The sequence below is a fragment of the Ovis canadensis genome, chromosome 1, assembly GCF_042477335.2.
Source record: "Ovis canadensis isolate MfBH-ARS-UI-01 breed Bighorn chromosome 1, ARS-UI_OviCan_v2, whole genome shotgun sequence".
NCBI lineage: Eukaryota > Metazoa > Chordata > Mammalia > Artiodactyla > Bovidae > Ovis > Ovis canadensis.
The window spans coordinates 92,549,324-92,577,039 of NC_091245.1; the positions used below are offsets into that span (position 1 = coordinate 92,549,324).

Sequence of the window (27,716 nt, forward strand, 5' to 3'; positions counted from 1 at the left end):
GTAATAAATGCAAAAGACAGAAACCCTCACTCTTGTAGAATTTATATGCTAACCTGAAGGAGCCAGACCCCAAAATACTTAAAATATGTAATGCATGATTGTTCTAAGAGCCATATGGAAAACAAAGCAGGGAAGAGGAAAGGGACAGCAGAGGAGATTATTTTGGGCAGTGTTCTCTAGTTTTGACAGTATAAGCCTTTCACCTCTTTAGTTAAATTTATTCCTAGGAATTTTATTCTTTTGGATGATATTATAAATGAAATTGTTTTCTTAATTTTCTTTTCAGATTGTTTATTTCTAATATATAGAAATACAACAGATTTTTGTGTATTGATCTTGTATCCTGCAACTTTACTGAAATCATTTATTAGCTGTAAAATTTTCCCGTGGATACTTTAGGATTTTCTATGTGTAAGATCAAGTCATCTGCAAATAGGAATAGTTTTACTTCTGCCTTTCCGATTAAGGAAGTCTTTTATTTCTTCTTCTTGCCTAATTCATTTGGCTGGAACTTCCAGTACAAGTTTGAATAGAAGTGACAAGTATCCTTAAATTGTTCCTGACCTTAGAGGGAAAAGCTTTCAGTCTGTTACCATTGAGTATGATGCTAGATCTCAGACTTTATAAATCTCCTTTATTAGGTTGAGGAAATTCCTGTCTATTAGCAATGTATGCTCTTGGGTTGGATTATTTTTTTATAAAGTATATTTTTGGGACAACTGGTTAAATTTGAATGGGGCCTAGGGTTTACATAGCATTAATTTCCTGATTTTGATTATTGTAATGTAATTACATTGGAGAACATCCTGTTTGTAGGAATCACATGCCAATCTTCTCAGGAGAGTTGTGCATTATAGGCTCAAATGAAAGTTTTCTGAACTATTTTTGCTATATACTTGAAATATATTTTTCTGTAAGTTCAATATTATTGGGTAGGCTACAATGTTCATTCAGGGTTTTCTATAAGATCTTATGGGAAAATCTGAACAAACTTCTTGGCCAACCCAATCCTTCCAAATAAGTATTTTTTAAGGTAAACATTTCTGTTCGAAGAAACCCACCACGGACAAATTTAACAAATGACTGAATGAGATATTTGCAATTTAAATTCAATAAGGGTAAACTTCTAGAATATAAGTAAACTCTGGTAAAGCAACAGGGAACAACATCAGTAACTCCAACAGAAGAATGAACAAAGGATATGAACAGATAATTCAGAGAAAAGGAAACTTGGAAGGCTACCTAGTATATGAAGAAATGCTCAGATTCATTGATAGTCAGACATTTAATCTGAAACAAATAGGTATGTCTTTTTAGTTATCGTATTAACTAGGAACTTCATGCCCTGCTGGTGGAGAATGTATCATGGTGCACACTTGTGGAGAGCATGTTTGTTCAAATTAGTCAAACTAAGGATATCCATCCTCCAGCAGCTTCCCTCCTGGGTGTGTATATATATATAAAATTATCCCATGGGACTATGCAAGGAAATAAACAAAGATATTCACTCCAGTGTTATTTGTAATCATGAATAACTAGAGGCTGTCTGGATGTCCCTGGCTGGGAGAGGGGGTACTCACCATGAAGATTCATGTAGAACTTGGTAGCAATAGGCTAGATATATAATTAGCAACATGGATGGTTCTGAAAAACACATTTTTAAGTAAGCAATTCTAAGAAACTGAATGACACTATGTACTTTTAAATAGTGAAGACAGTAAATTTTTTTACCACAATAATAAAATGAAATCAGACGTATGAACATACATGATTTTCCATCTTTGTTACTCATGCTACATTTTATAAGAATAAGTACAAAGATGCACTTTTCAAAATATTTATTTAGATTATTTAGCATCTGTTTTAATTCCTCTGCTTCTTTTGATAGATGTGTTTTCCTTCCTCACTTTTTCTTCCTTTTGGGTCAGTTCTATTCTTTTTATTTTAACCTGTGAGTACGTATTTCCCCGAGTATGTTGGCCAGTCTTTTTGAAACTGCTTATTGGAAAAAGTTGGAAAGCCAGGCCATAGTCTTTGTCAACCTAAAGAAATATAAGTAGATAGAAAGGGAGAAGTCTTAGGATGTAGAGCCATAGGCGCTACAAAACTGGTGGCTCACACCACGTTCCCTTGCTCAGCCCCAACATACACAGCTATTAAAAGTTCAAAACAACCTTTTATCTGCTCAGGGGGTTCTTATGGTGTGCTGTTATTCCCTGAAAACCCATAGCTTCTCCAGGGTTAATCCTAAGAGTAAGTGCCAACAGCCTATCTATTTCACCATATCAGTCAAAAGATGCCATTAAACACATTAGAATGTGAGAAAAGGGGAGTTGGGGCCGGGTGATGGAACTTAAAGGGAATGAATGAATAAATTAATTAAACAGGAGAGGGGTCTTGAATGGGACAAAAAGCTACACAGTGCTCTGAATTTTATCATTAAAAATAGTAATTCCTTGCCAAATTACACTACTGCAGTTTCCACAATCCCGAGCATTCAACTCTTTCCGATTTTTCTTCTGGTATTTATTTTGTATTTCTAAAAAAAAGTTTAAAACTCTTGTTTCTTCTTTTTTAGTTCTTTGGCTGCACTGCACAGCTTCTAAGACCTTAGTTCCCCAACCAGGATTTCAATCCAGGCCATTAGCGGTGAAAGCATAGAGTCCTAAGCACTGGACCATCTGGGGATTCCCTAAACTATTATTTCTTAATTTTCCAATTTTAGATGCTTTCCATTGACCATAGAGGGAATTTTTTTGTTATACTAATACAGTTTGAGTTTGATTACCTCAGTTCAATAGATCTTTTAAAGGCCCCATTCTTAACTTCAAACATGTAAGCTTGCATTATTTTTCTTAAAAATCACTGCTCACATCATGGGTTCCTCTGACTCTACAAAACTCAAATGCATTCCTGATTTACTGCTGAGGCTTCCCTGGTGGCTCAGACAGTAAAGAATCTGCCTGTATTGCAAGAGACCCAGGTTCAGTCCCTGGTTCAGGAAGAACCCTTGGAGAAGAGACTAGCTACCCACTCCAGTATTTTGCCTAGAGAATTCCATGGACAGAGGAACCTGCAGGGCTATGGTCCATGGGGTTGCAAAGAGGCAGACACAGCTGAGCAGCTAACACTTCGACTTTTTGGACAGTGAGGTCTTACCTAACTTATATCCCATCCCCTTCAACACCCACCAAAACACACACTTTCTCCATTCTCAATATTCCATAATTATAGTCTGTTTTTACTGTGAGCAAGAATCCCTTAGAAGAAATGGAGTAGCCATCATAGTCAACAAAAAAGTCTGAAATGCTGTACTTGGGTGCAATCTCATAAATGACAGAATGATCTCAGCTGGCTTCCAAAGCAAACCATTCAATACCACAGTAAACCAAGTCTATGCCCCAACCACTAATGCCAAAAAAGCTGAAGTCAAACAATTCTATGATGATCTAAAAAAACTTCAAGGACTAACACCAAAAAAAGATGTCCTTTTCATCATAAGGCACTAGAGTGAAAAAGAGGGAAGTCAAGAGATACGTGGAGTATCAGGCAAGTTTGGCCTTGGAGTACAAAATGAGGCAGGGCAAAGGCTAACAGAGTTTTGCCAAGAGAATGCACTGGTCATAGCAAACACCCTCTTCCAACAATGCAAGCGATGACTGTACACGTGGACATCACCAGATAGATGGTCAACATTGAATTCAGACTGATTATATTCTTTGCAGCCACAGATGGAGAAACTCCATACAGTCAGCAAAAACAAGACTAGGAGCTGACTGTGGCTCAGATCATGAACTCCTTATTGACAAATTCAGACTTAAAGAAAGTAGGGAAAACCACTGGACCATTCAGGTATGACCTAAATCAAATCCCTTACAATTATACAGTGGAAGTGACAAAAAGATTCAAGGGATTAGATCTGATAGACAGAGTACCTGAAGAACTATGGACCTGAAGAACTATGCAGGAGGCAGTGATCAAGACTATCCTCAAGAAAAAGAAATGCAAAAAGGCAAAATGGTTGTCAGAGGAGGCCTTACAAATAGCTGAGAAAAGAGCTGCAGAAGAAAAAGGAGAAAAGGAAAGATACAAGCATCTGAATGCAGAGTTCCAGAGAATAGCAAGGAGGGATGAGAAAGCCTTCCTAAGTGTGCAATGCAAAGAAATAGAGGAAAACAATAGAATGGGAAAGACTAGAGATCTCTTCAAGAAAATTACAGATACCAAGGGAAGGTTTTATGCAAAGATGGGAGCAATAAAGGACAAAAATAGTATGGACGTAACAGAAGCCAAAGATATTAAGAAGAAATGGCAAGAATATACAGAAGAACTGTACAAAAAAGATCTTAATGAAGATAACAACAATGATGTGATCAGTCATCTAGATCCAGACATCCTGGGATGTGAAGTCAAGTGGTCCTTAAGAAGCATCACTACAAACAAAGCTAGCAAAGGTGATGGAATTCTAGCTGAGCTATTTCAAATCCTAAAAGATGGTGCTGTGAAATTGCTGCACTCAATATGCCAGCAAATTTGGAAAACTCAGCAGTGGCCCCAGGACTGGAAAAGGTCAGTTTTCATTCTAATCCCAAAGAAAGGCAATGCCAAAGAATATTTAAACTACTGCACTCATTTCACATGCTAGGAAGATAATGCTCAAAATCCATGAAGCAAGGCTTCAGCAGTATGTGAACCAAGAGCTTCCAGATGTACACGCTTGATTTAGAAAGGCAGAGAAATCAGAGCTCAAATTGCCAACATCCATTGTATTATAGAAAAGTCAAGAGAATTCCAGAAAAATATCTACTTCTACTTCATTGACTATGCTAAAGCCTTTGACTGTGTGGATCACAGCAAACTGTGGAAAATTCTTCAAGAAGTGAGAATACCAGACCATCTTACCTGTCTGCTAGGAAACCTGTATACAGGTCAAGAAGGAACAGTTAGAACTGGATATGGAACTACAGACTGATTCAAAATTGGGAAAGGAGTATGTCAAGGCTGTATATTGTCACCCTGCTTATTTAACTTCTATGCACTGTATATCATGCGAAATGCTGGGCTGAATGAAGAACAAGCTGGAATCAACATTGCTGAGAGAAATATCAATAACCTCAGATATGCAGATGACACCACCCTTATGGCAGAAAGTGAAGAAGAACTAAAGAGCCTCTTGATGAAAGTGAAAGAGGAGAGTGAAAAAGTTGGCTTAAAGCTCAACATTCAGAAAACGAAAATCATGGCATCTGGTCCCATCACTTCATGGCAAATAGATGGTGAAACAATGGAAACAGTGACAGATTTTATTTTCTTGAGCTCCAGAATCACTGCAGATAGTGACTGCAACCATGAAATTAAAAGACGCTTGCTCCTTGGAAGAAAAGCCATGTTAAACCTAGACAGTGTATTAAAAAGTAGCGACATTACTTTGCCAACAGAGGTCCATTTGGTCAAAGCTTTGGTTTTCCCAGTAGTCCTGTATGGATGTGAGAGTTGGACCATATAAAAGGCTGAGTGCCGAAGAATTGATGCTTTTGAACTGCGGTGCTGGAGAAAACTCCTGAGAGTCCCTTGGACTGCAAGATCAAAGCAGTCCATCCAAAGGAAATCAATCATGAATATTCACTGGAAGGACTGATGCTGAAGCTGAAACTCCAATACTTTGGCCACCTGATGTGAAGAGCTGACTCATAGAAAAGACCCTGATTCTGGGAAAGATTGTGGGCACGAGGAGAAGGGGATGACAAATGATTAGATGGTTAGATGGCATCACCAAATCAATGGACATGAGTTTGAGCAACCTCTGGAAGATGGTGAAGGAAAGGGAAGCCTGGGGTGCAGCAGTCCATGGGGGTCTCAAAGAGTTGGACATTACTGAGAGACTGAACAACAATACTCTTTTTTTAAATTTTAGATCATCTACCATGTTTTAACCCACAGACGTCTTCTGTGCTATCTTTTCCACATTATACTGTTTCGTCTTGTGGATGTGAAACCAAGCAGGACTCTGGGTCTCCTGGGCACAGAAGCCTTTCCATGTCCTCAACCTTTGTAGAGAACAGGCTCCAGCCTGCATGACCTTTCTTTAGTTCCAAAGGGCAGATTTGAACAGTTGCTATTCAGAGAAGGGAGGAGATATGAGATAAGAGAGGAGCAGTCAAGAAACAATAGTAAAGCCTTGGGGCAGAGTACTGGTTCTGCCTCCAGGGATATAACAATATCCTTGAGCTCTTTATAGAATTTAAAGCAACAAGTGGAAGATATCTGCATTCTTCATACCAGAGAAGACCACCTGAGGTTGGGTTAAGGGAATGAAATAAACTCATCACGAGATTACCTGTGATCAGATTACAGAAGTGTAAGCCCTGTACATACAGTAAACTTGTCAGCAACCCCACCCTTGAAGTGTTACTATAAAATTCCTCACCAAATCCTGGTTTGAACAGTTTTGGAGTCTGCTCATCCCCCTTTGCCTGGTAAAGCAATAAAGGTATTCTTTTCTACTTCATCCTAAACTCTGTTTCTGAGGTTTGATTTGGCAGTGGTAAAAAGAGGCCTTTTGGGGCATCCGATGCAATATTTTATCTCTCTAGTAATATTACAGGATTTGGTTTGTTTTGTTGGATAGTTGGTTGGTTTTACAGTTTAATTTAGTTTAACTCCCTAAATTGTCTCTGTTTCTTCAAAGTTCCTTCCTTCTTCATGGTCTGTTTAGGTCTGTCTCTTATATTGTAGGCTTTCCTTAAATGTACGGTAATCCAATCACATTTGAAAATGAGGTACTTAAAAAATGATCAGGAACACAGATGGCTGAAGTTCTGTAAATGGTGAGTGTGGTGGTTGTTGTTTATTCACTAAGTCATGCTCAACTCTTTCGGGTCTCCATGGACTGTAGCCCACGAGGCTTCTCTGCTAATGGGATTTCGCAGGCAAAAATACCATTTCCTTCCAGTTCCTTCTCCAGGGGATCTTCCCAACCCAGGGATCAAAGCCATATCTCCTGCATTGGCAGGTGGGTTGTTTACTACTGAGCCTCCAGGGAAGCATGTCCTTTCTCTTAGTAGGCAGGCTTTAAGACGTCTCCTGGTGATCCTCAGCTCCCTCCCAATGGTCCTGCCTTTGCAGTGAATGATTGTTGCTGCATCCAAGCTTGCTCTGCATGCTTCATGATAGGCCAATAAATCCAAGCGATGAGGTGTTGAGGCAAGGAATATGACTTTATTCAGACAGCCAGCTGACTGAGAAGATGACAGACTAATGTCTTCAAATAACCATCTTATAGGGTCTGCATGCCAGATTCTTTTATAAAACAGAAATGGGAGGAGATAGAGAAATACAGTAAAAAGGCCATTAATCTTGCAAATATCTCCTAGAATAGCAAGCCACAGGCAAAGAATGTGTTATTTCTTCCTTCCTACCATCTACAGGGGGACAGGGTTCTGAACATAAGCACTTTAGTTTCACTGTCAAGCAGAGGGGCATGATTCTCTGAGGCAGGTCTTTATGTACAATTATAATAACAAAAGCAACCAAAATCAAGTCAGAGAAACAGTTCTAACACAGAGTCAGAATTGGCTTTTCCCTGCAACAGGATTATTTTTTCAAAGAGAGGTTGGTCTTTGCTCTCAGTTCCTGGGAAGTCATCTCTGAGCCCTTGAAATTCTCTGCCTGATAAGAGTATCTTGTTTATCTGGGTCCTATGGCCATGCCAGATCGTCTATGCTAACAGTGTGATTTCTAGTGGTGGCTCTCGACCATGCAGTATCAGCTCAGCCTCCAGAGGGGCTAGAGATTAGGGTTAGCCAAACAGGCCATCAGGTTCACACGATTAAGCCCCAACACAGATTCTTCAGTTGGTAGTGTTACAGGTGTACTGTCACACACTGTTGCTGTAAGAAGTAAGCAGTATCTGTATAACTCCACAGGGAAAGGAAGACTGGATTCTCTGCACTTAAAATTGCAGTGTCTCCTGGACACCGCTTTGTAGGCCTCTTCCCTTGGGTGATTTTGATCTCTCTCTTTTTGCTGTAATAACTCGTAACCATGATTGTAATAGCTTTCAGTGAATTTTGTCAGTCCCAGCAATTTACCAAACCTGAAGGTGGTCTTGGAGACCCCTAAACATGCAATGCCTTTGTGTAATCCTCTCTTTTTGAGTGTGGATTGGATTTACTGTCTCATTTCTAGCAAAGAAAATATCCCAGAAGTGATGGGATGTCCGTTCTGAGACTAGTTTATATATAGGTTGAGGCTTCCATTTTGGGTGCTTTTTCTTGTATTGCTTGCCCAGGGAGAAGACAGCAGTCATGTCCTGAGACACCTCCAAGGAGAAGCTCACTGATGAGAGTCCAGCAACTACATATATGTGCTTGGAAATGGATCTCACTTCAGTTGACAGTTTGACTGCAATCCCACAAGAGACCTTGAGCCAGAGGTACTCTGTTAAGCTATGCTCTGATTCTTGACCTGGAAATGGTGAGGTAATAAATTTTGTTGTTTTAAGCTACTAAATTCTGGAGCAATTTGTTACACGGTGGGTCACCGTGTAAGGTGATTAGGAGGATCCTATGTATTGAGTGTCCAGAATTGTTTTTAATCTGTAGGTATTTTTCCTGAGGCCATTCAATTTCTTTGAAGAAGAACTCTCCAATCTCCCAGAGAACATATGCCTGGTTGTCTGAGTTCAGGGGCCAGAGCTGGAAAAGAGACCAAACTTTCACTTATTCCCTCCATTTTTAGCTCCAAGGCACACCTCTGCCTTCTAGCGTGTTTGGTGTACCTAATTCTGAAGCCTTTCCCTTGCCATCTGTCTGGAGAAGTTGTTGTAGCTACATCCAGGTGGAGAAGGGGCCTGGTGGGTCTAATTGCTTTGTGTGTAGACTTTCAAAATATTTTCTTATTTTCAGCCCAGATCCTTTTTCTCACCTTTTAAAATAACTAATATCATTCACAAAAATCAACCCCAGAACCGTTACAGGTCTATCATGAAAAACAAAACTGTAAAATTTTAGTATATGACATAGAAGAATATAATGACCTCAGGACAGAGAAAGATGTCTTAATGTAATTTTTAAAAATATAAATTACAGATGAAACAAATTATAAATTGGTCTCCATGAAATATAAGAATTTTTGCTCATCTAAAAACAATAAAAAGAGTAGAAAGACAGGACATATATAATTACGACACATATAATCCACAACAGGTTCATAACCAAACTGTAATATACAAATGTATTGCAAAAATCAGCAAGAAAACAAAGGCAACCCACTGGAAAAATATCGGCAAAAAACCCTGAACAGACAATTTACAAGTGAGGACATTGAACAAACATGTGAAGAAATACTTAATATTTTTAGGAATCAATGAAATACAAATAAAAATCTAAGTGAGGTACCACAACATATCCATTGTAAATAATGCAAATATCTAAGAGTAGAAGCATCGTTAGTAAATTGTTATTTTCAGACAATAGAATACTATACATCCAAGAAAATGCGCAAATTAAAAGTACATGTAACACAATGGATAAATCTTGAAACACATTTTTAAATAAAAGGGCAAGATATAAAAGGGTATAGTATGATTCTATTTACATAAAGTCCCAAGTCAGGAAAAATAAGGAATGTATGCATAAACTGTAAAATTTCATATAGATTTTATATGTGTAAAATATATGTGTAGGTGTGCCTCATAGATATTGTAGGTTTGGGTCCAGACCACCACAGTAAAGTAAATATCACCATAAAACAAGTCATATGAACTCTTTTGGTTTTCTAGGGCATATAAAAGTCTACTAAGTGTGTAATAACATTTGTCTAAACCAATGTACATACCTTAATTTAAAAATACTGTATTGCTAAAAAAGGCTAACCATCATCTGTGCCTTCCACGAATGATAAGGTCACTGATCACAGATAACCATAACAAAGATAATAAGAGTGTGAAAGTTTGAAATATTGTGAGAATTACCAAAGTGTGACACAGAGACCCAAAGTGGACAAATGTTGGGAAAATGGGATTGACACATTTACAACATGGGTAGAAAGCATTATGCTAAGGGAAATAAATCAGGCAAAGATAACTACCTTAAGACCACCTACATGTGAAATCTAAGAAAACTGAACAAACACAGCAAAACGGAAACATAGAATGATGCAGAAAACAAACAAGCGGTTCCCAGAGGGGAAGGGGAGGAGGAGAGGGGAGAATTAAGTTCGTAAAGAGAGGGAGATTAAAAGATACAAACTCCAGTTAAAAAATAAATGAGTTATGGGTATAATATTTAAGGTGGGGACAATATAGGCAATAATCAACTAATATCTTTGTATGCTGACATACTGTAACTGGTGAGCATTTTTGAAACATACAGAAATATCAGATTACTTTGTTGTGAAACAGGAGCTATAGTAGTGTTGTAGGTCAACTGTACTTCAAAAACAAACTCAAAAAAAAGAGATCAGATTTGTGGTTACCAGAGTTCAGGGGAGGGAGAATTGGATGAAGGCAGTCAAAAAAACACAAACTTCCAGTTAGAAGATAAATAAGACCTAGGGATGGAATGTACAACAGGATGAGTTAACACCTGCTGTATGTTATACATAAAAGCTGTTAAGAGAAAAAATCTTAAGTTTTCATCACAAGGAAAAAAACATTTTTTCTCTTTATGTAATTCTGTTTCTATATGAGATGATGAATGTAGACCAAACTCACTGTATTAATCATTCTATGATGTATGTAAGTCAAATCATTATGCTGTCACACCTTAAACTTATACAGAGCTATGCGTCAATTATATCTCGATAAAGCTGGAAGAAAAATTTTAAAATAAATAAAAAGAGAAGGAAAAAAATGAGGCTGGTAGACTTGTTTGACACAAGGTTGTCACAAACCTTCAATTTGTTTAAAAATAATTAAAAAAACAACAACGCAATATCGGCAAAGCGCAATAAAGTGAAGCACAATAAAATGAGGTATTCCTGTGAAAAAACAAGCAGTTACCATAAAAGTCAGCATAGTGGAGAGAGATTACATCAGTAAGGAATCCTAGTAATGTCGCATTTCCTGACATGGGTAGTGTTTAAGGAGTGTGTACTTTATAATAATTGGTTATTCTGTATATTTCATGTATTTTTCTGTGTGTGCTATATTTATAATCAGCAGTTTAATTCCTTTTTTTTTGTCTTCTCTGCATTTTTGCTTACTGTAGTTCTGCTGTTTAAAATACTCCTTATTTATTTTTCTCAAAGTTATCTTTATCATGGGCTTCCCTGATAGCTCAGTTGGTAAAGAATCTGCCTGCAGTGCAGGAGACCCCAGTTCAATTCCTGGGTTGGTACGATCCCCTGGAGAAGGGATAGGCTACCCACTCCAGTATTCTGGCCTGGAGAATCCCAGGGACTGCACAGCCTATGCGGTCACAAAGAGTCAGACACAACTGAGTGATTTTCACTATCTTTATCATTACACCTTTATATGCTATCTGTTCCCCCTCTGTAAGCAATATTTATTACTTCCCTGCCATGCACAACGTGAGCCTGGGTGTTTTTCCTGCTCTCTCACCTCATTCTTTTCATCCAGTTTCAGTTAGTAACATTACCTGACTCAGCTTACGTGTGTGACATTAAATATGTTTATCCTATTCCTAGGCTTCCCTGGTGGCTCAGATGTAAAGAATCCACCTGCAATGCAGGAGACCTGAATTCGATCCCTGGGTCGGGAAGATTCCCTGGAGTGGGGCATGGCAACCCACTCCAGTTCTTGCCTGGAGAATTCCCATGGACAGAGGAGCCTGGGGGGCCCAGTCCATGGGGTCGCAGAGAGTCAGACACGACTGAGCAGCAAAGTACAGCACAGCATATCCCAGTCCTCCTTGGTTTGTCACCCTTAAATGATACCTTTTTGACTCTGAGCTATTACAGATGACATTTTTCAAAACTTATTCTACTTCCAAATTGTCGCCTTGCATTTTGTGATGGTTCTAGTTCTCTTACATTGTCAGAGCATATCACATTGCATCACCCTCACTCATAAGTTTATTTTTCTTATCTGTACCTTTATGTTTGTTTATTTGTTTTATATCTGAAATGATTCTCACTGACAGCTAAATGATTCTCCTTCAGCTAAAGTTTGCCTATGTTCTCTGCTGTTAGTGCTTGAGCACTTTCCTTAAGAAAGGTTTGTGGAGAAGGAAATGGCAACCCACTCCAGTGTTCTTGCCTGGAGAATCCCAGGGATAAGGGAGCCTGGTGGGCCGCCGTCTATGGGGTCACACAGAGTCGGACACAACTTAAGCAACTTAGCAGCAGTAGCAGCAGCAGCAACAACACAGACAGAGGCTTCTCTGATTATTCAGTGGTAAAGGACTTGCCTGCCAATTCAGGAGGCATGGGTCAGATCCACAGGTCAGGAAGATCCCCTGGAGAAGAAAATGGCAACCCACTCCAGTATTCCTGCCTGGGAAATCCCATAGACAGAGAAGCCTGGCAGGCTACAGTCCATAGGGTCTCAAAAGAGTCGGATACAATCTCATGACTAAACAACAACAACATAGATGGGCCTAGATATTATCATACTAAGCGAAGTAAATCAGGAGGAAGACAAATACCATATAATATTGCTTATGTGTGGAATCTAAAAAACAACACAAATGAACCTATCTAAGAAACAGACTCATAACGAAAAGACTTGAGGTTGCAAGGGAAAGTGAGAAATGGGCTGGGAGTTTGGGATTAGCAGATGCAAACTATTATATATAGGATGAATAAACAAGGTCCTATTGTATGGCACAGGAAACCATTCAATATCCTGTGATAAACCATAATAGAAAAGAATATGAAAAATATATAACTGGGTCTTTTTGCTATTCCACAGATATTAAACACAACCCTGTACATCAACTATACTTAATAAAATTTAAAAAAAAAAAAAGGTTTGTATAATCAATATCCTTTGGGTTCTTGCTGACTTAAAGCTGTTCATCAGTAACCTTTATGTGTAAAGAACAGTTTGGCTGAATGAAAAATAATCTTTGCTTTTCTTTGCTTATTATATTGTAGTTATTATTCTTGCGTTTTCTGGCATTCAGTTTTGCTGTTTGGGGAAGTCTATGCCAATTTGTTTTTCTTTCCTTTTAAATGGTTTTAACATTCTACGTGCGTGTGTGCATGCTAAGTCACTTCAGTCTAGTCCGACGCTTTGCGACCCTATGGACAGTAGCCCACAAGGCTCCTCTGTCCATGGGTCCTCCAGGCAAGAATACTGGAGTGGGTTGCTGTGTCCTCTTCCAGGGTGTCTTCCCAACCCGGGGATCGAACCCGCATCTCTTATGTCTACCTGCATGGGCAGGCAGATTCTTTACCGCTAGCGCCACCTGGGAAGCGCCATCATGTGGCTCACCAAACAATTCTTCCTTGAAATTTGGATAAATTCACTTTTTACTAGAATTTATTTATTGATCATTGGTTCTAGCAGTACTTCTGATAGTCCCTAAAATGACATTGCAAAGAATAATAACAGAGGCCAAGGAAAGGCCTTCATTGCTTATTTCTTTAAATACTATTATTACCCTGGTCAAACTTAAAACTCAACATTCAGAAAACTAAGATCATGGAATCTGGTCCCATCACTCGATGGCAAATAGATGGGGAAATGATGGAAACAGTGAGAAACTTTATTTTGGGGGGCTCAAAAGTCACGGTAGATGGTGACTGCAGCCATGAAATTAAAAGACACTTACTCCTTGGAAGAAAAGCTAGGACCAACCTAGACAGCTTTTTAAAAAGCAGAGACATTACTTTGCCAACAAAGGTCTGTCTAGTCAAAGCTATGGTTTTTCCCGTAGTCATGTATGGATGTGAGAGTTGAACTATAAAGAAAGCTGAGTGCTGAAGAATAGATGTTTTTGAACTATGGTGTTGGAGAAGACTCTTGAGAGCCCCTTGGACTACAAGAGATCAAACCAGTCCATTCTAAAGGAAATCAGTCCTGAAGATTCATTGGAAGGACTGATGTTGAAGCTGAAACTCCAATACTATGGCCACCTGAGCCATTGGAAAAGACCCTGATGCTGGGAAAGATTGAAGGCAGGAGGAGAAGGGGACAACAGAGGATGAGATGGTTGGATGGCAACACCGACATGATGAACATGTTTGAGTAGGCTCTGAGATTTGGTGATGGACAGGGAGGCCTGGTGTGCTGCAGTCCACGGGGTCGCAAAGAGTCGGACACGACCAAGTGACTAAACTGACCCTGGTCAAAAGTAATCCTGCCCCTGTTAACTCTATTTTTCTAGACCTTTGATAGGTAGCAACCCAGAAAAAAAAAAAAAAAGGCATAATTCACATCCAATAAACACGCGTATTTAAAGTGTACTATTTGATGAGTTTTGACATAGACAGTTTTGGCATACATAGGCCCCACAGTTTTGGCTCCCAAAACGTGTGAATACACACAGTTCTCATTGACAGCCTCATTTGATGACTAACTCTCCAAGAAGAAAAAGAAATTTCAATCCTCCTCCAAAGGAAAACTAAAAAATACACACAACAGGATGCCTAGTATATCAGCTGAAATCCCCAAGCACAAGTCTGAGGTTTTGCCTAAATATTCTTCAAAGTCTTTTCTTCTTCTTTTTTTAAAGGAGGGGAGGCAGCTCTAGTGTCTTTTCTTGTATTTTATCCTGAACATGTTTTTTTTTAAAATATAATTTCATTATTTAAAGTGTTTGGATAAATAATATACAATTTTGAAAAACTCTGTAAGAATTTAGAAAATACAACCCATCACAATGACAAAAGAATCATTACACCCCTTTAAAACTGTTCAAAGATCCATATTTTTATAGTGTTAGTGTCTAGACCTGAAAGAACCAGCTCATTGAAGCCACATAATACAAATTACAGTACACCAAAGTTATAATTTTATGTTCACATTACTCAATATATTCATAAGTAATCCCTGGACATTTTTTGTTAATCCCTGAAGGTTTTTATCCTTTTATAAAACAAATACTTTACAGTGGACAGTCCTGGCAGATATGAAGTGATCAAGGTTAACATTACCAGTAAGATATCGAAACATCATGTTGTATCTTCAGATACATTAAGAAAGGTACATCACTTTGTAGTATCCTTCCAAATAATGCAGAACCTCAATAATTATAAGAAAACGTCAGAAAATTGTGAGATGATTGTCCCAATTGTGGGACTGTGTATGAAATAACCGTATTCTTCAAAAGGGTGTCCCCAGTGGCTCAGTGGGTAAAGAGTCCACCTGCAATGCAGAAGACACAGGAGACCTGGGTTCAGTCCCTGGGTTGGGAAGATCCCCTGGAGGAGGGCATGGCAACCCACTCCAGTATTCTTGTCTGAAAAATCCCATGGACAGAAGAGCCTGGAGAGCTACAGTCCATGGGGTTGCAAAGAGTCAGACTTGACTAAGGAGGAGCACCATAGATAGAGAGATATGATTCTTCAAAAGTGTCAAGTTTTGAGAATTCCCTAGCAATCCAGTTGCTTAGACTCTGTGCTTTCACTGCCAAGGGCCCAGGTTCAGTCCCTAATTGAGGAACTAAGATCCCAGAAACTGTGTGGTATGGCCAAAAACAAACAAACAAAAAAACATCCAGTTTTGTGTGTTCATTATTCTTAATAATTGCAATGTATTTCATTGTATGAAGGCTGTATAAATTACTTAACCAGTTCTCCATTAACACACACTTAGGATATTGCCAGTTTTTCTCTACTACAAACAATGCTCCTGTGAATACTGTTCTACATATTTTGGGTCTTTTTGCAAGTAAATCTGTAGAACTCATTCTTGGATCAAATACTATATGCATTCGAAAAAATTTTATAGCTATTATCAATTTCCTTCTTAAAAAGCTAAAGCAATCAATAGTACTTTTTGCTCCAACCTTACTTTCAGCATTATGAAAGTTCCTTTCCCCCCAAATCATCTACAACAGTGACTGTTATCAATTATTTTTATATTGACCAATTTAATAGAATAAAAAGTGATGCATTAGAAGGAGGATTTGGGGGAAAAGGTGAAGTACAAAGCACCAGAAATCTGTCTCCCTACCTGGACAATAGCTGCACTGGCAAAATCTGGCTGGTGTAGCTATTTTGGAATTCTGACATCCATAGAAAGGCTTGCAACTTCCAGGGGGAAGGCTTGGACAGTAAATTGTGGCTAATTCTGGTCAAGCTGGGCTCCTAGCTCAGCAGCAGCCACCTGTCCATATATCCCAGTCCCACAGCAGGCAGCTGCGCACGTGCTTCAGAAGGAACTTGGGTGCAGCTTGTGGGAACAAGGCAGGTAACAGGATCTTGTGCTCTAACTGTGGGGAGATCTGTGTTCTGACTGATGATTGCTGCTTTTCATCAAGTAAGAGCAGCCTTGGGCAGCCATTGCTACATTCAGCCCCACATTGTTAAAAGCCTCTCCAGCTCTGTCTGAAATGACTTCCAAGGTATTTAAAGGACTGATACTCTTTTTTTCTTACTTTTTACTTTTCTATTGTTTCCCTTTTGGAAGTCAGACTAGGACATTTAAGGACTAGATTATTCCACATACAAAAGAATTTATAAAGTCATGCCGAGGGGAAGGTACAGGCTCAGAAGAGATAAATTGCGCTGCAGTATACATGTGGGTGCATGTGTCTTTTCAAAATCTGGTTTTCTCACAATATACTCTCAGAAGGGGCCTGCTGGATCACCAGGTAGCTGAATTTTTACATTTTACAAGCACTTCTTTCTTTTTTTGGGGGGAGGGCATTTTACTTACTTATTTTTTTGTAGCTTTATTATTTTTTAATTAATTAAGTTTTTACTTTACATTGCAGGTGGACATGACTGAGTGACTGGACTGAATTAATTTATTTTAACTGGAGGCTAATTACTTTACAATATTGTGGTTTTTGCCATGCATTGACATGAATCCGCCATGGGTGTACATGTGTCCCCCATCCTGACCCCCCCTCCCACCTCCCTCCCCATCCCATCCCTCAGGGTCATCCCAGTGCACCAGCCCTGAGCACCCCGTCTCATGCATTGAACCTGGACTGGCGATCTGTTTCACATATGGTAATATACATGTTTCAATGCTATTCTCTCAAATCATCCCACCTTCACTTTCTCCCAGAGTCCAAAAGACTGTTCTATACATCTGTGTTTCTTTTGCTGTCTCGCATATAGGGTCATTGTTACCATCTTTCTAAATTCCATATATATGCGTTAGTCCAGAAAAACATCTATTTCTGCTTTATTGACTGTGCCAAAGCCCTTGACTGTATGGATCACAATAAACTGTGGAAAATTCTGAAAGAGATGGGAATACCAGACCACCTGACCTGCCTCTTGAGAAACCTATATGCAGGTCAGGAAGCAACAGTTAGAACTGGACATAGAACAACAGACTGGTTCCAAATAGGATAAGGAGTATGTCAAGGCTGTATACTGTCACCCTGCTTATTTAACTTCTATGCAGAGTACATCATGAGAAACACTGGGCTGGAAGAAGCACAAGCTGGAATCAAGATTGCCAGGAGAAATATCAGTCACCTCAGATATGCAGATGATACCACCCTTATGGCAGAAAGTGAAGAGGAACTAAAGAGCCTCTTGATGAAAGTGAAAGAGGAGAGTGAAAAGGTTGGCTTAAAGCTCAACATTCAGAAAACGAAGATCATGGCATCCGGTCCCATCACTTCATGGGAACTAGATGGGGAAACAGTGGAAACAGTGTCAGACTATTTTGGGGGGCTCCAAAATCACTGTAGATGGTGACTGCAGCCATGAAATTAAAAGACGCTTACTCCTTGGAAGAAAAGTTATGACCAACCTAGACAGCATATTAAAAAGCAGAGACATTACTTTGCCGACTAAGGTCCGTCTAGTCAAGGCTATGGTTTTTCCAGTGGTCATGTATGGATGTAAGAGTTGGACTGTGAAGAAAGCTGAGTGCCAAACAATTGATTCTTTTGAACTGTGGTGTTAGAGAAGACTCTTGAGAGTCCCTTGGACTGCAGGGAGATCCAACCAGTCAATCCTAAAGGAGATCGGTCCTGGGTGTTCATTGGAAGGACTGATGTTGAAGCTGAAACTCCAATACTTTGGCCACCTCATGTGAAGAGTTGACTCATTGGAAAACACCCTGTTGCTGGGAGCATTTAGGGGCAGGAGGAGAAGGGGACGACAGATGATGAGATGGCTGGATGGCATCACTGACTCAATGGACATGATTTGGGTGAACTCCAGGTGCTGGTGATGGACAGGGAGCGACTGAACTCAACTGAACTGACACCATATTGGTGTTTTTCTTTCTGACTTACTTCACTCTTACAGGTACTTCTTTACTGTTCTTTACAATGGCTGTTACCATTTACATCCCAGCAGCAACATAAAAGTGTTCCCTTTTCTCCTTCACCAACATTTGCTTTTTGTTGACTTTTTGATGATGGCCTTTCACACTGGTGTAAGGTGATCTCTCATTGTAGTTTTGATTTGGATGTCTCTGAGAATTCACGATGTTGAGCAAGTTTTCACGGGCATTTTAAAATTTTCAACAGTGAGTGAAAGTAGAATTTACCTGTTGTTGTCTTTTGAAAATCTGCGTGTTTTGAAAACCACTGTTTTCAACAACTTGCCAGGGAAATTCTTTGAGAGCAGGTATCATTTACAGCCCAGAAGTCCTTGGGGATCTTAAGCGCCCATAAGTAATAGGCTTCAGGTGGAGCTTTTTGATAATGGTCATTTTGAGTGGTACGAGGTGATGCCTCATTGTACTTTTGATTTGCATGTCTCTAATAATTCGCCATGCTGAGCGTCATTTAATGTGCTTTTAAAAAAAATCTGGTGGGTTGTATTTACCTCTTGATGATTTCTTCATCATAGTTAGCCCTGTCTTTATCAGCACAGTGAAAGTGAAGTTGCTCAGTCATGTCCGATTCTTTGTGACCCCATGGACTGTAGCCTACCAGACTTCTCAGTCCATGGGATTTTCCAGACAAGAGTACTGGAGTGGATTGCCATTTCCTTCTCCAGGGGATCCTCCCGACCCAGGGATCGAGCCCGGGTCTCCCGCATTGTAGACAGACATTTTACCCTCTGAGCCACCAGGGAAGCCCAATCAGCACAGAAAGATCTATAATAATAAAAAATAAAAACAAAAGTTCAAAACAGCAAGCCCTGCAGAAGGTAGAGAATCTGATTTTTAGAATTACGATATTACTAGATTCAAAAGTTCAGTTTTCAACAAAAAGTCACAAAGCATACAAAGAAACAAGAAAGTACAGTCACTGAAAGGAAAGAAATAAACCAATAGAAAGTGTCCCTAAGAAAGACAAAATGGCAGATCTATTAGTCAAAGAGTTTAAAATAACTGTCTGAAAGATATTCAAGGAGATACAAAACATAAAATTAAACCAAAAAGAAATTCCAAAGCCAAAAGTTACAATAAATTAAATGAAACAGGGGGGGCTTTCCCAGTGGCTTGTGGTAAAGAGTCTGCCTGCCAGTGCAGGAGACACGGGTTTGATCCCGTGTCTCCCGTGTGGGGTCTGAGAAGATCCCACACACTGAGGAGCAGCTAAGCCTGTGTGCCACGGCTCTTCAGCCTATGCTCTAGAGCTAGGAGCCATAGCTGCTGGAGCTCGTGAGCCCTAGAGCCTGTGCTCTCCAATGAGAGAAGAGGCCACTGCAATGAGAGAGGCCTCTGCGGTGAGAGAGGCCTCTGCGGTGAGAGAGGCCACTGCGGTGAGAGAGGCCTCTGCGGTGAGAGAGGCCACTGCGGTGAGAGAGGCCTCTGCGGTGAGAGAGGCCACTGCGGTGAGAGAGGCCACTGCGGTGAGAGCGATGGGAGAGGCCTCTGCGGTGAGAGCGATGGGAGAGGCCTCTGCGGTGAGAGAGGCCTCTGCGGTGAGAGAGGCCTCTGCGGTGAGAGCGATGGGAGAGGCCTCTGCGGTGAGAGAGGCCTCTGCGGTGAGAGAGGCCTCTGCGGTGAGAGCGATGGGAGAGGCCTCTGCAGTGAGAGAGGCCTCTGCGGTGAGAGAGGCCTCTGCGGTGAGAGAGGCCTCTGCGGTGAGAGAGGCCTCTGCGGTGAGAGAGGCCACTGCGATGAGAGAGGCCTCTGCGGTGAGAGAGGCCTCTGCGGTGAGAGAGGCCTCTGCGGTGAGAGCGATGGGAGAGGCCTCTGCGGTGAGAGAGGCCTCTGCGGTGAGAGAGATGGGAGAGGCCTCTGCGGTGAGAGCGATGGGAGAGGCCTCTGCGGTGAGAGAGGCCTCTGCGATGAGAGAGGCCTCTGCGGTGAGAGCGATGGGAGAGGCCTCTGCGGTGAGAGAGGCCTCTGCGGTGAGAGAGGCCACTGCGGTGAGAGAGGCCACTGCGGTGAGAGAGGCCTCTGCGATGAGAGAGGCCACTGCGGTGAGAGCGATGGGAGAGGCCTCTGCGGTGAGAGAGGCCTCTGCAAAGAGAGAGGCCTCTGCGGTGAGAGAGGCCTCTGCGGTGAGAGCGATGGGAGAGGCCTCTGCGGTGAGAGAGGCCTCTGCGGTGAGAGAGGCCACTGCGGTGAGAGAGGCCTCTGCGGTGAGAGAGGCCTCTGCGGTGAGAGCGATGGGAGAGGCCACTGCGGTGAGAGAGGCCTCTGCGGTGAGAGAGGCCACTGCGGTGAGAGAGGCCTCTGCGGTGAGAGAGGCCTCTGCGGTGAGAGCGATGGGAGAGGCCACTGCGGTGAGAGAGGCCTCTGCGGTGAGAGAGGCCTCTGCGGTGAGAGAGGCCTCTGCGGTGAGAGAGGCCTCTGCGGTGAGAGAGGCCACTGCGGTGAGAGCGATGGGAGAGGCCTCTGCGGTGAGAGAGGCCACTGCGGTGAGAGAGGCCTCTGCGGTGAGAGCGATGGGAGAGGCCTCTGCGATGAGAGAGGCCTCTGCAAAGAGAGAGGCCTCTGCGATGAGAAGCCCACGCACCACAACTGGGGTGGCCCCTGTTCTTTGCAACTAGAGGGAAAGCCCACATAGCAACAAATATCCAGCACAGCCAAAATAAATAAGTAAATAAACAATTTAAAATATGAGGGAAAAAAATGAACAGTAACTAGAGGAATTTAATAGCAGACCAGGTGGAGGAAAGAATCAATGAATTTGAAGATAGGATAACAGAAATTATCATGTCTAACGAGTAGAAAGAAAAAGAAGAAAATCAGAACAGAAAATCTAAACAGAATCTAAAGAACCTAGGTGACAACATCGAATACACTAATACAAACATTGTAGGAATCCAAGAGAGAAAAGAGAGAAATTATTTGAAGAAATAATGGCCCCAAACTTCTCAAATTGAAAAACGCAAGTATAAACATCCAAAAAGCTTAATGAATCCAAGCATAATATAATGAGCTCCAAGAGACCCACACCAAAGTACATTATAATCAAACTGTTAAAAGATAAAGGCAAAGGACAAATGTTGAAAACAGCAAAAGAGAAGTGATTGGTTCCAAACTTCCCTCAGTAAGATTTTTAGCAGATTTCTCATCAGAAACTTTGGAGACCAAAAGGCAACAGGCCAATATATTTAAAGTGCCAAAAGAAAAAAAAAAACTAAACCAAGAATCCATGGGAAAACTGTCCTTCAGATGTGAGGGAGAAGTGAAAACATTACCAGATTTTAAACCAAACCAAAATTACTGAGGGGGTTTGTTATCAGTAGACCTGCCCTATGAGAAATGCTAGGAGAACTTTCCTGATAGTCCAGTGGTTAAGACTCCATGCTTCCACCACAGAGGGCACAAGTTCGATACCTAATCAGGCGACTAAGATCACATTTGCCGAGCAGTGTGGCCAAAAAAATAAAAACATGGCCTCTAGGAGCCACATCCTGATGCCTAGCAGCACTGACAAAGAAACAAGCAGTTCTAACATAAAATGTGGCAAGGAAATATAAAAGCGTGTCTATAACTTAGAAAGCAGGTACAAAAGAACATAACTGCTACACGGTGAAGGATATTAGGGAAGACTGCAAGGAGACTAAGACCCTTACCTGCTCCTTGAAAGATAAGCATGAACTCATCAGCAGCAAGTGGAGAAAGTATTCTAAGGAGAGGAAAAAGCATATGAAAAGAGATGAAATAATGAAAGGGCACGTCATGATAAGTTTGGAGAATGATGAAAATTTCACTATGGCTTAAGAATTGCATTCAGATAATGTATTGGTAAATGAGACATAAAAGATAACTTGTCTTAATTTTAGAATCTGTAGCAGAGCTTAACACGTGCCACGCACTGTTCCAGGCATTCTATGCACTCTATGTCTATTAATTCACATATTCCTTACAACAGCCCTGTCAGACAGGTTCGATTGTTGTATATATTTTTCACATGGGAAACAGACACAAAGAATAAAGAAACTTGCCTGAAGTCACAGAGCTATAGGTGCGCATCAAAATTTACTCCTGGAAGCTTGACTTAAGCACTAGGCTCACTATCTGCCTCTCTCTGAAAAGTTTTGTATGCCACTATAAAAAGTTCAGGTTTTAATTATAGGTAACAAAGAGCCAATTAAGAATTTTAAAGAAAGGAATGACTTATTAGGCTAACTTTGGAAGGACGATTACTTTGGTAGCAGCTTTGAGGGTGAGTGGTAGAGTTCTTGCCCAGAGAATCCCAGGGATGGGGGAGCCTGGTGGGCTGCCGTCTATGGGGTCGCACAGAGTTGGACACGACTGAAGCGACTTAGCAGCAGCAGCAGCAGCAGCAGTAGGAAAAAATGGTTATAAGGAAAATAGGGAAGAAGCTCTTCCTATCATTTAGAGGCAAGGAGGACCTGAATTCATGACAAGTGGCAGTGAATACAAAGAAACCAGGATTAGTGCAACATGTCCAAAGTAAATGAATAGGATTGGGTAGCCAGTTCAATATAAGGGGTACAGAGTGATTAACACCTCTCTTGCAAAACATCCAGGTGGAATTGCCTCAAGGTTACAGTGGAGAGGGAATTCCCCAGTGGTCCAGTGGTTAGGACTCAGCACATTCACTGCTGGGGTCTGGGTTCAGTCCCTTATTGGGGAACCAAGATCCTGCAAACCAAGCTTCTTGGCCAAAACAAACAAATGAAAAACTGCTGGGGAGTCAGGCTTATTGACCCCTGATCCAGATTATTGAGTCATCAGCTTATTGGAAGTAGTTGAAGCCTATGGGAATAGTAATCCCACATAAAACAACAAAAGAGAGCTTTAGGGAATACCAGAATGTAAGCAATAAGCAGAAGAAGAGAAGTAGTCTCTAAAAACAGAGATAAAGACTGGTAAAACAGGTAGGAAGATAATTAAAAAAAAAAAAAGAAAGCAATAAATACCATAAAAGAGTTACAAACAAAGTAATGTGGGAGTTCAGAGGAAGATTAATCTTTCTGAGCCTGTTAAGTCATCTGTAAAATTAAGTTGGACTAAATGGTCTCTGAAATCCCTTTTGTCTCTAAACCTCTGAATCCATTCAATGTCTATCATACACCCACTAATATGGTAGATGAAAAACATTGGAAATGACATTTATAATTAAGGAGTGAATTTTGTGGCAAAGCCCAAGGGATGCAAACTCAGAGATGAGAGTACAATAATGTGTGTATAAAAGTTTAAAGGAGAGAGAGTGGAATTGGGATTCAGATAGAGAAGAAGAAAAGTGTGCACAGAAATAAAGATGTGAGCCCATTTACTTGACTGAATTTAAAAATCACAGTTGAACAAATTCAATGCAATCCCTATCAAGCTACCAGCCATATTTTTCACAGAACTAGAACAAATAATTTCAAGATTTGTATGGAAATACAAAAAACCTCGAATTGCCAAAGCAATCTTGAGAAAGAAGAATGGAACTAGAGGAATCAACTTGCCTGACTTCAGGCCCTACTACAAAGCCACAGTCATCAAGACAGTACGGTACTGGCACAAAGACAGACATATAGATCAATGGAACAAAATAGAAAGCCCAGAGATAAATCCACACACATATGGACACCTTATCTTTGACAAAGGAGGCAAGAATATACAATGGAGTAAAGACAATCTCTTTAACAAGTGGTGCTGGGAAAACTGGTCAACCACTTGTAAAAGAATGAAACTAGTCACTTTCTAACACCGCACACAAAAATAAACTCAAAATGGATTAAAGATCTAAACGTAAAACCAGAAACTATAAAACTCCTAGAGGAGAACATAGGCAAAACATTCTCCGACATAAATCACAGCAGGATCCTCTATGATCCACCCCCCAGAATTCTGGAAATAAAAACAAAAATAAACAAATGGGATCTAATTAAAATTAAAAGCTTCTGCACAACAGAGGAAAATATAAGCAAGGTGAAAAGACAGCCTTCTGAATGGGAGAAAATAATAGCAAATGAAGCAACTGACAAACAATTAAGCTCAAAAATATACAAGCAACTTATGCAGCTCAATTCCAGAAAAATAAACAACCCAATCAAAAAATGGGCCAAAGAACTAAATAGACATTTCTCCAAAGAAGACATACAGATGGCTAACAAACACATGAAAAGATGCTCAACATCACTCATTATTAGAGAAATGCAAATCAAGACCACAATGAGGTACCACTTCACACCAGTCAGAATGGCTGCGATCCAAAAGTCTACAAGCAATAAATGCTGGAGAGGGTGTGGAGAAAAGGGAACCCTCCTACACTGTTGGTGGGAATGCAAACTACTACAGCCACTATGGAGAACAGTGTGGAGATTCCTTAAAAAATTGCAAATAGAACTGCCTTATGACCCAGCAATCCCACTGCTGGGCATACATACTGAGGAAACCAGAATTGAAAGAGACACATGTACCCCAATGTTCATTGCAGCACTGTTTATAATACCCAGGACATGGAAACAACCTAGATGTCCATCAGCAGATGAATGGATAAGAAAGCTGTGGTACATATACACAATGGAGTATTACTCAGCCGTTAAAAAGAATACATTTGAATCAGTTCTAATGAGATGGATGAAACTGGAGCCGATTATAGAGTGAAGTAAGCCAGAAAGAAAAACACCAATACAGAATACTAACACATATATATGGAATTTAGAAAGATGGCAATGATGACCCTGTATACGAGACAGCAAAAGAGACACAGATGTGTAGAGCGGACTTTTGGACTCGGAGAGGGAGAGGGTGGGACGATTTGGGAGAATGGCATTGAAACATGTATACTATCATGTAAGAAACGAATCGCCAGTCTATGTCCAATGCAGGATACATCATGTTGGGGCTGGTGTACGGGGATGACCCAGAGAGATGTTATGGGAGGGAGGTGGGAGGGGGGTTCATGTTTTGGAACGCATGTACACCCATGGTGGATTCATGTCAATGTATGGCAAAACCAATACAGTATTGTAAAGTAAAATAAAGTAAAAATAAAAATTAAAAATTAAATAAAATAAAAATCACAGTTGGGAATTCACGGGAAGTAGGGTTTTACTAGGTAGTGTAAGGTCAAATTATGGTGGTTCTTGTAAACCAGAGGAGGGGTTTAGATTGACCTGGAGTGAGCAGAGAGCTGCTGTAGATTCTTAGGGTGATTTTTGCACAGAATTTTTACTGCTGTCAGCTTCAGCGTGGTGGATGCTACCCTCATCACCCTCCTCTAGGTCTGAAGCATTCCAGCTTTTGTGAGAGTAGACAACTAGTAACTCTCAGCTAAGTCCTTCTTTGGATCTTGCCTTGGGCTGAAGACAGTCACCTTGTCCAGTGTAATGTTACCTCACAGGGAGCAGCCCTCATTCAATAACTAGTTGATTGCATTTACAATGGCCCAACCAAACCATTCCAGTTCAGAAAACTCCAAAAGTGTCATCCCAGATGGAGAGCTCCCAGTAGGGATTGACCGAAGTCTTCATTGCAACAGTTCAACTTCTTTTCCTGCCCACTCCTTCTTTCACTCTCTCACAGGTGTGGATCCCAGGAACACTCCCTAATGAACTTCTTGCATGCTAACCTCCATCTTGGACTCTTTTCCTGGTGAACCACATTGCAACACCCAAGAGAATTATATTTTCACTCAACTTTTCATCTACACTATTTAACAATGGAACTGAAGAAAGTTTTTGAACCCAGATTTTGATTTGAGCAGTTTTCCTCAATAATGTTGACATCTATAGTCTAGAACACCAAGAACTACCTTTTATAAAACCTGTAATATCTATGATCACATACCTTTTTTGGTAATGTACATCAGTTCAGTTTGGGAAGACAGTAGAGCTACAAACAGCTAAGCATAAATAATAAACACCAATCAAAAGGAAATACTGAGTTTGTTGTAACCATGGCTTGGCAGAACATACGCTTGGCTAATGGAGAACATTGTTGGGTACCTTGTACAGTAATATTCTTGCAAGTCACAGATGCTCTGCAGAGGTAGTCCATAGCTGAAGGTTTTACAGAGTGCTATTTCAGGTCACAAAGAAATTGCAACACCATTTGATTTCTTTTTTTTTTTGCAGTTGTCCAAAATATCTTACTTTTATGTATTTTGCACTTAGCACCACTTAAAAAAAATCGCCAACAATTATACTGCCAGATGGCTCTCAGCTAAACACATTACTCTCCTTCAATTTAAAAACATCAAGAAAAAAGTTCAGAAATTTAAAACTTGTTATAAAAATGGGCAACAAAACATTGTCATTCTAAAGTTGGTGGTAAAGTGGTTAGCATTGTTAGAAAGGTTGCCTCAATGTGTCCACAGCATCAGAGCACCTGTGAAACATGTCTTGCTAAGACAATGACTGGTCTGGCAGCTTTTGGTTCTTTTGGCCACTCTGCATAGCTTGTGGGACCTTAGTTCCCTGACAAGGGATTGAACCCAGGCCCATGGCAGTGAAAATTCAAGAGTCCTAATCACTGGGCCGCCAGGGAATTCTTGGCCTGGCAGCTTTTGAAGGAAAGAAGTGCAATGGACAGAGGATGGAGAGATTGGCCATCTATAATGCTGGTGGGCTACAGACACTTTTTTGTCCGTATGATGCCTTGTTTTTCAAAATGTCTTTTTCTAAACAATATTAATAGATGTAGTTTAGAAACAAGTAACATTCATTGCTCACTAAAATTATCAAATTTTTAACCGTGAAGTAAATAGGCTTACATTGCACTCTTTGTAATACATACAAATTCAGTAAAGGGAAACATCTATTGAAAATGCTGGGTCTGCAATTGACATATTGCCAAAGAATAAATTATATCCTGCGCTGTAATTATGTATTCAGCAATAATGAATACTAGGAGAAAATAGCAAAGCAGTAATTATACCAATTACAATTGATTAGTTGGTATTAACATTTAAAAATGTGCTCATTTTAGTATACCGTACCATCTTATGCCACAGGAAGACTCATGTATGGAGATATCTTGTTCCTCTTTAAAATCCCTTTTTATAGCTGATTACATTCAGTGAACTTGGAAGAATACTGGGAATTTGTATTACCATGATGAAATTTTGTTTAGTTAGCTACAATTTTCATTGCTTTATGTTACTATGATTTCTAATTTCCAGATCTGTTTCTCCTGTGCTTTTGGAATACTATCATTGCATTTTTTAAATCACTAACTTTCTATATAGAACAAAATAACACAAAATAACTGTAATAAGTGAGTATATCAGTATCCACTATTGTTTATTTCTCATTAGAAATTGAGATTAAAGGTGACAGAGTAATTCTATTCTATATAA

General features: G+C 40.3%; 1 protein-coding gene across 1 annotated transcript; it reads right to left on the minus strand.

Annotated features, from left to right (window-relative positions):
* Positions 1–19,664: 19,664 nt before the first annotated feature.
* On the minus strand, positions 19,665–25,994 carry LOC138435814 (pneumococcal serine-rich repeat protein-like). The gene is made up of 2 exons (XM_069580942.1): positions 25,989–25,994; positions 19,665–20,993 (listed from the first exon to the last, which is right to left on the minus strand). Exons 1-2 carry the CDS (start codon positions 25,992–25,994, stop codon positions 19,665–19,667), a joined length of 1,335 nt encoding a protein of 444 aa, XP_069437043.1.
* Positions 25,995–27,716: the final 1,722 nt, after the last annotated feature.